The 9413-nt window shown below is 40.3% G+C and overlaps 1 protein-coding gene across 1 annotated transcript; it reads left to right on the top strand.

Annotated features, from left to right (window-relative positions):
- Nucleotides 1–1888: 1888 nt before the first annotated feature.
- fzd5 (frizzled class receptor 5) lies at nucleotides 1889–5202 on the top strand. The gene has a single exon (XM_050048101.1). It carries the CDS (start codon nucleotides 2601–2603, stop codon nucleotides 4371–4373), a length of 1773 nt encoding a protein of 590 aa, XP_049904058.1. The 5' UTR covers nucleotides 1889–2600; the 3' UTR covers nucleotides 4374–5202.
- The last annotated feature ends 4211 nt before the right edge of the window (nucleotides 5203–9413 follow it).

The following is a 9413-nucleotide window of genomic DNA, read 5'->3' as shown; positions in this document are numbered from 1 at the left end:
GAAACCAACCCAACATGGAGCGTGTCAAAAGAAGTTTTTTGGCTTCAGGCTTCACTGAGCTGCAGAATGAAACAGGAAATAAACAAGTCAGTTTTAATGAATTCAACCTGTGTGGATTCTACGTGAAGTGTTTTATAAATGACACATCCAGATTAAGACGGACAGTTTTCTTAAGATTATACTGGAGACCAGAAGTTTAACTGAATTACAGTGTTTAAACGAATAGTTAGTTAGATCTTTTCTTTAAGTGGCAAAAACACTATTTAGATCATGTATTCAAAACTTGAGGAAAAGTACAAATGTTACTTAATGTTACAGCAAAATGTACTTAAATCAAAAGTATAATCACTCATTACAGAGAATCGTTTTTTTTTTAAAAGTGAAACATTAATTTATGAAGTTTATTATGAGCTAATATTGGATTATTAGTGGTGATGCATTCACGTGCAAACAGCATTTTCAGGTTTTATACTTGTGTAGAAAATAAAAGCCAAAAAGTTTAATAACTGACAAATTGGTGAAAGTATTGTGTTAATAAAAACTGTCATATGAAACAACATATAGAAACATAAAATGGAAATACTCGAGAACAAGTACATTAAAATTACACCGAGCACTGGAGTAAAGTGTACTTTCTATTACTGCACTGAAGCTACTGTTAAACTGTATTATGTGCTGTTTGTCCGTTTTAATTTGAGTTCATTCTTTAAAGTGCTTTAATTTTCCTCATTTTATTATTTTATCAAACTTCAATACATTTTCTCTCATTGTGTCTATTATTTTTAAAATTATTTCATTATTCATCATGTTTTTAATTATAATTACTTTTCTTTGTCTCATATAAAGCACTTTATATGCAAACTTGCTTATGGCTGGTGACGACAGTCCAATATTTCACAATTCAGAATTAAACGCTGAGTAAGAAAAATGTAGTCAGACATTAACGATATCTAATATTCATCTCAGAACTGTCAATTTAATAATGAGAATAATAATAATGACTTATTAAGGACAAAGAAAAAGGTTTAAATCATTCAACATGTGCAAAATTTAATAGATACAATTAATAAATTGTCATTTTGGTCTGCTGTATGTTGTCATAAATTAAATTATTCAACCGCTTTTGAGGAAACATTTTATTTATTCATTTATTTAACCTTTATTTAACCAGGAAGTCCCACTGAGATTGAAAATCTCTTTTACAAGAGAGACCTGGCCGAGGTAGCAGCCAATCAAAACATTAAAATGCAACAAATACAATATATAATACAAAATCCACAATTAAACAAAACCTTTACAGCTGATGCTGTTAATCTTGTTTATATTTTTGTCATTATGGCTATTTTGACTTTGAAATGTGCTTATTAATATTTTTATTCTTGCACTTTTATTGATATTTCACATTTTTGCACTCTATATATGTGCACTTGTTCGTACTTTGTACTGTAACCTGTGTATTTTAGTATATGTAGTGTGGTTTATTGTGTCTTCCATTTTTACAGTGTATTATGGTTCTTATGATGTTTTAAACTGTATATTTTAAATAACATGTTAGGTCTACATGTAAAAACCCAACTAGGGACCACTGCTGAAAATTAGCAATAGCTATAAACTCTATGCAACACATCAGTCTCTCACTCTGTACTGGAGCTATGTTCAATCGCTTTGTCCCTATCAAATAAAATGAAAAGCTGCACAACAAAAACCCTCAGGATAAATTAAGTCCCTTTTTTTTAATATTATCTTATCCATGAAATGTGGTTTAAAGAACTGACTTTGTTGCATTTCCCCTTTCACTACCTGCTGCTGACATTTCCGACAGCCCCTGAAGGCATCAGTCCCTGTGTGTGATGAGTAGGTGCTGCAGCTTCAGACGGACTTTATTCCGTCCCGGGGTTCAGAGAAGGCTGCAGCCGCACAGTGCTGCTACTGCTGCTGCACATGATAACACGGGACAAGTTTCTCCCCCTGAATGACGCCTCGGATTATTCCTGTGTTTTATTTTATCTCCTTCAGAGGCAACAGAGGAGACAGCTGAGAAACTTTGACAAGGAGAAACTAACATGTGCCTGGAGGCTGTTTTCATGTTGCTGAGGGAATAAACGTGACTAGTAAACTAGTAAAAATAAACTAGTGGATTTTACGCACCGGGCTCCGGACGCACAGACTTTAAACACTGATATATGATTTTTGTTTTGCTTTTTTTTTTATTTTTAGCTTTTAGTCTTTTCTTCAAATAGCGTGATGCGACTTTTAGAGGCGTTTGCAGCCCGTCGGGAACAAGCAGGGCTGGTGAAAATGTTACAAGGTCGTTAAATTTATTGGAACGTGACCACCGGAGATGAACTTTCTCCGTGATGATTGCGGAGCTCTGGTGAATGATTGACAGCAGAGACTCGGCCTGACGCTCTTTGGACTAACTGGATCCACCTACAGGAGTTTAACTGGTTTAGTTTTAATCATTAAGAGGCTGGAAGGAGCAGAATGAACCTCTGGACCTGATGCATGCAGCAGGAGAAGAAAGTTTTTAAGGTTTCCGAGATGAAGTCATAAATTAAAGAAGCTGTTTCACCCTCCTCTGTTTTATTTTTATTGTTTTAATGACTCTAATGTTTCTAAAACATTTGATTTTCTATATGGCATCTTTGGTGAGGCACGCGCCCTGCAGCCCGCGGCCCCTCGTGCTGCTGCTGCTGCTGTTCCGGTGTCCTGGTCTCACGTCAGGAGCCTCCAAGGACCTGGTGTGTGAGCCCATAACTGTGCCCATGTGCAGGGGCATCGGCTACAACCTGACCTACATGCCCAATCAGTTCAACCACGACACCCAGGAGGAGGTGGGGCTGGAGGTGCACCAGTTCTGGCCCCTGGTCCGGATCCGCTGCTCACCAGACCTGCTCTTCTTCCTGTGCAGCATGTACACCCCCATCTGCCTGCCGGACTACCGCAAGCCTCTGCCGCCCTGCAGGTCCGTGTGTGAACGGGCCAAGCGAGGCTGCTCCCCTCTGATGAGCCAGTATGGCTTCGAGTGGCCCGAGAGGATGAGCTGCGAACAGCTGCCACAGCTGGGCGACGAGGTCTTGTGCATGGACCAGAACAGCAGCGAGACTACCACCCTGGCTCCACCTTTCCCCAAGCCCACCCCTAAAGGCCGGACCAGACCGCCAAGCCCTCTGCAGTGTGACAGGGAGTGTCGCTGTCGAGACCCCCTGGTCCCCATCAAGAGGGAGTCCCACACCCTGTACGGCCAGGTCCAGACCGGCCCCCTACCCAACTGCGCCCAGCCCTGCCACCAACCCTACTTCTCAGCAGACGAACGTGCCTTCACCAGCTTCTGGGTGGGACTCTGGTCGGTGCTGTGCTTCATCTCCACCTTCACCACCGTCGCCACCTTCCTCATTGACATGGAGCGCTTCAAGTACCCAGAGAGGCCCATCATCTTCCTGGCTGCGTGCTACCTCTTTGTGTCTTTGGGTTACATCATCCGCCTGGTGGCAGGTCATGAGCGGGTGGCGTGTGGTGCCAGCGGCAGTGTCAGTGGCGACCAGCTGCACATCCTCTACGACACCACAGGCCCCGCTCTCTGCACCCTCGTCTTCTTGTTGGTGTATTTCTTCGGCATGGCCAGCTCCATCTGGTGGGTGGTGCTGTCCTTCACCTGGTTCCTGGCTGCAGGGATGAAGTGGGGCAGCGAGGCCATCGCAGGATACTCGCAGTACTTCCACCTCGCCGCCTGGCTCATCCCCAGCGTCAAGTCCATTGTCGTCCTGGCTCTCAGCTCTGTGGACGGGGACCCTGTGGCTGGAATCTGCTATGTTGGGAACCAGAGTCTGGAGAACCTGAGGGGATTCGTACTCGCACCTTTGGTGGTTTACCTCTTCACTGGCTCACTGTTCTTACTCGCCGGTTTCGTTTCCCTCTTCCGCATCAGGAGCATCATCAAGCAGGGCGGCACCAAGACGGACAAACTGGAGAGGCTGATGATCCGCATCGGGCTCTTCACGGTGCTCTACACCGTCCCCGCCACCATCGTGGTGGCCTGCCTGGTCTACGAGCAGCACTACCGGCCCGGCTGGGAGCGAGCGTTAGCCTGCACCTGCCCGTCCGAGCGCCAGCGCCTGGGCCCGGACTACGCCGTCTTCATGCTCAAGTACTTCATGTGCTTAGTGGTGGGCATCACCTCAGGAGTTTGGATTTGGTCAGGGAAAACTCTGGAGTCCTGGAGGAGGTTTGTGGGGCGATGCTGCCCCTGCTGGCCGCAGAAGGCCACTGCTCCTCCCTCCATGTACAGTGAGGCCAGTAGTGCTTTAACTGGACATACTGGGACTGGGCTGACATCAGGGATCTACCACAAAGCTGCTCCGTCACATATATGAACAGAGTAAGGAGGTGTGATGTTCGCACAGTCTGGACACTCGTAAATAAATTGTCCAAACAGAAACTGAGTGTGGACGAACATCTGTGTGCTCTGAATTTCAGCTCTCACAAAAACTAGATGAAGATTCAGAGCGTAAAAAGGGAAAAATAAAAAGGTAATAGGAATTTAAACGAGAGAAAATCCAACACAGCATATTTAAGAGTCTGACTTTTCTGACTCCAACAGTTGCTTTTCTACGAGGTCGAGCAGACGAGAAAACAACCTTAAAAAAACAGTTACACACACGCTTCTTCCTACCTGCTTCTCCTGAGCACTGAGAGACAAACATATTTATTAATGTACATATTGTATAAATGTGCTGTAAAGAAAATTAGGTGTATAGTGTGATATGTTTAGTTTGTAACCAACCAATGCCACTGCCACAAGCTAAGTTCAAGACACCAGAGAAACAAATCTGGTCCGATTTGAAACTGTATAAACGTGTACATAGATGTGCTGTTTGATGTCAGTGTTTGAATGTGATGTCTGGTGTGTGATTTCAAAGTGAAACTGTGCTGAGAGGGATCCAAACAAAAAAGGAATTCAGTCTTTATGCTGATACTGTTCTGACCTGTGAGCTCCGTTATTGGTTTCTACTTTAAGTTTGTTTCTGAGCGTGTTCTGTTCATGATGTGTGAACTAAGCAGCTCTGATTAGGTTAAAGCCGCAGGATGGATCTGAGCCTGGCCTTTACCCCCACCTGCTGGCTGATGGTGGAGCTGCTCACTGTATGTTCCCACATCATGAACTCCCTTCGACTAGATCCATATTAGACCACAGACCCTAAGATTTTTTCAGACAAAAAAGACTATGAATTACTGAAAAATAATGGTTAAAATCAAATTTACTGTTAGAATAATTATTTATCCTCAATTATTTATGATTTCTGGTTTAACAATTCCTTATATGTATTAAAGGACCTTTATAAAGATCCCTGGACCTCACTTTGAAAACCATTGCTCTACTTGTCCAGTGATTTCACACCCTGGACTCTGAGCAGACAGATGTTGGGGTCATAGACTGATAGATATTTCAAATTAATAAGTTCATTAATGGATTAAATGATCGACAGAAAATTCAGTTTTGATTATCAGCTAATTATTAAACAAAAGAAATACCAAAAAATAAGCAGTGTCAGTTTAAAAAACAATCAATTTTTCTGCTTTTCTAAGTTTTATAAACAATATAAACTGAGCATCTTTGAGGTTTGAGCTGCTGATTGGAGAAAATAGGCACTTTGCAGACATTTCATTGGTGACAGGCATTTTTCAACAATCAAGATAAAAACTAGCAGCTTAATGTATCATGAAAATTATTAGTTGTAGCCCAATTTATTTTATAGTTGTGGTGAGAGTCTAGGGGTGGTAGAAAAATTGACACTGCAGTATGGCGATATTTTGTGTGGCAATTTTACATCGTCACACTGACGCCAAGTATCGATATTTTATTATATAAACTATTAATATTACAAATACAAATGAAACGTTTGGTAGCCTACCAGAATAATATTTTTTTCAGTCTTCTAGATACATTTTGCTGCAATAAAAATGACTGCAGTCGGATGAACTGACTGAAAGTTTAATCTTATTGGATAAAACATGATGCCAAAGTTTTCCTTTGGGGACATACAGTAATTTACAGTTGAAAAAAGGTAATAAATTGCAATATATTTAAATATATTTTATCGTGATGCTCAGCATATCGCAACACCTGTCAAATCGCAATAACATTATTTTAAGTATCGTAATAATATTGTATCGTGGGGCCTCTGGTGTTTTTCCCACCTGAGAGAGTTATACATATTATTTTTAAATATTTCGTTGTCTTTATGCANTATCGTGATGCTCAGCATATCGCAACACCTGTCAAATCGCAATAACATTATATCGTAATAATATTGTATTGTGGGGCCTCTGGTGTTTTTCCCACCTGAGAGAGTTATACATATTATTTTTAAATATTTCGTTGTCTTTATGCATTTTTTTATTTAAACTTCAGTTAAACTAGGTTTAATTAATCCTTAATTAGGTATAAACAGTGCTGAAATATATGTGATAATCAAATTTATAGAAGAAAAACAAAATATTTGTTTGCTCTGCCTTATAAAATATGCAAACTTATGCTTTTAGATGATCTTTAAAAAATTGTAAATTTAATATTTTCAAGGTTTTAGGCTGTTACTTGGACAAATTAAGCTCCTTTAATAGTCCAATTTATTCAGTGTCAATTCAATTTTACTTATAAAGCCCAATATCACAAATCACAATGTGCCTCAGAGGGCTTTTCAGCATATGACATCCCTCTGTCCTTGGACCCTCACAGCAGATAAGACTTTAAGTATTTGTTATATTTTTTACTATTAATAGCATAAACCAGCACTTTTGGACTTTTGGAAGATGCTACTTTTCTTTAAGATTGACTGTATTCTCACTATTTATGATTAACTAGTAAGTAAATCTGTGCAGAGATGAATAAAACATGAGTTCTGTAGGGCAAAATCTTATCAGCATGGATCTGTGGTCTAATGTGGATCATCTGTTTTTAGAGGCCTTCACAACAAACACTGAAGGACCCTCCCTGTCTTCTTATAGATCTCACTCGAGTACAAACTGCCTTAATGTAGCCTGAAACTTAAAGACATAAAACTACAACGATCTATCTTGCATAGTTCTGTGCAAAACGTCACATTACAGGACAGGTTGTGGATTAAATGACAGATTCGGTGAAAGTGAATTATTTGTTCTCTGCTGTGATGGTCTGTGATATTTTCATTCAGTGCTGTTTGGCCAGCTGTTGTTGTTTAGACTACTGTGTTTCCACACGCTAGGCAATATCTCTAATTTATTAGCCTGATTTGTGCGAGTGAATGTGATCGTGTGAGTGATGATGAAGTCCAGTAAGTGTTGGTTTAAACGGACATTTAGATTTGTTTAAGTGTAAATCTGCTTTCATATTGATAAGAGTTCCTAAAAGGATATTAAAAAATATTGTAGATTTTGATTCATATTGTGGAATTAAAACTGAGTTGACCTCAACTTTGGTGCACGAGTATTTGGCATTGATTGTACTGATTTATACTGTGGTCTCTAGATTTGTAAGCACAACTGGTTCTTGTTCTGGTGTCAAAGGTTCAAGTAAGCAAGAATACATGTGTGTGGAACAGACCGACAATGTTTGAGCTACATTTGTTTAATAACATGATTTAAAAGTTGAATTTGGGGACAAACTTCAGCTTCAGCTCTGATCATATTGTGAAAGTTTGGTGACGACAAATCAAATTTATGGACATTTATTACAACCTCTTCCCCAAAAAGGTCTCCTTTCTTGTGAGATCTGTAAACATTGTTTCTTACTCACTTCATGCAGGCTCCAGACCATCTCTGAACCAACATTCTAGTAAAGGTTGGTGACCCCTGGTATACATCATCATATCGCCAGACACTATTCCAGGCCCTATCATGATTTGTTGACCGCAGCAGCCCTGGAACCTCAAAGACTTTGTGAATACAGTTTCAGACTGTCTCAAAAACTGTCTTAAACTCACTTATTACATCGGCTGTACAACAGTTAATTCAAACACAGAAAATATCTGCAAAAAACTGTTTTTAAACATTAATGAGAACATAATTCACACTTACTCAACATGAGAAAAATCTCAGCTACAGCAGAGGAAGCATTGTTCCTGAAATCTTCATTAGCATCTGACGGATGTTACAAGAGTTTCCCAAAAAACTATCATTAGAACAAAACTCATCAATCCATCCTTATTGTGACGTCATTAAGTTTAGTACTCTATCAGTTTTAAATTCGGCACACAAAGAGGGACGTCTGGAATACTTTGCTCAGCCTGCTGCCCCAGTGACCTGGCTTTGGATAAGCTGTTGAAAATGGATGGATGGATAGTTTTCAATTCACTTTATTTAACAGCACAGGCTCCGTAGTGTTTGTATGCTGGCATTTCAAAATAATATACAAAAAAGAAGCATATTGAAAGCTTAAAAGGTGAATATACTTACAACTCATCCAGGTTTTGAGTCTCGCTGATCCTGACGCATCTTGTCTTTTCAGTGTAGTTGGAAGATGATGGCTGATACGACTGCCAAACTAAATACAATGTCTTTACCTGTGTGAAATCGCTGTTTCCCCCCATAAGAAAGGTTATTGTTGTATTTCACAAAAGTTTATTCACATTTTTATGATGTTTCAGGTCAAACACCACAAGACATCCTGCAACTGAGACTGGTTGTCCTGATTAAATCCTCTTGGTGGTTTGATTGATTGATGATTTGATTACCATTCAGAAGATTACAATGCCATTATTATATATTGCCATAATTATCAAAGCATTTTTATTAGGAATGCATAATATTGATTTGTTTGCAGATATCCGATATGCCAATACGTATTAACTTATTTGACTGATAACCAATACCGATATCAATGTATTCATTTTTCCCCACCACAGTTTAGTGATCATCACATTCTCGGAACCCATCGGCTGTATTCGGCGTCTGACTTCCAGCAGATGGCGATACAGCCTCTGGGGGCAGACCCCCGATTTTTTGGCATTCCGGTTTGATTTGGGCGGAGGAGGCTAATTTCCGTTTCCGACTTCCGTTTATATATAAGTAAATATGCTGAACCACTGCGATGGATTCAGAGTTTGCAGTGATGCCAATTATGTTCCGCCTCGTTTGTTCACCGCACGGACCGTTTAACCTGGCAACAACTGCAGCCAGCTCAAACGTGATTGGTCAATATCACGCGGACTACAAACAGCCTACAACCGGAAACCAGGGCTCTTCCGCTCTTCTTCCGGAGGCAAGATCTCCGGGGTTTGCCTACAGACTCTACATTCACTGAATGTAGAGTCTGTATATAGAGACTATGATCATCAAGTCTCTTCTATAGTGGAATTAACATCATATTATGCAGCGTAGTCTTATCATGACGGCCCACCAGCAGATGGGGACATGAAATAGAATACTTATCAGTGTAT

This window comes from Epinephelus moara, chromosome 7 (genome assembly GCF_006386435.1).
Source record: "Epinephelus moara isolate mb chromosome 7, YSFRI_EMoa_1.0, whole genome shotgun sequence".
In the NCBI taxonomy this organism is placed as follows: domain Eukaryota; kingdom Metazoa; phylum Chordata; class Actinopteri; order Perciformes; family Serranidae; genus Epinephelus; species Epinephelus moara.
The sequence above is the reverse complement of the archived record's forward strand: the minus strand, read 5'-3'. Positions and strand labels throughout refer to the sequence as shown.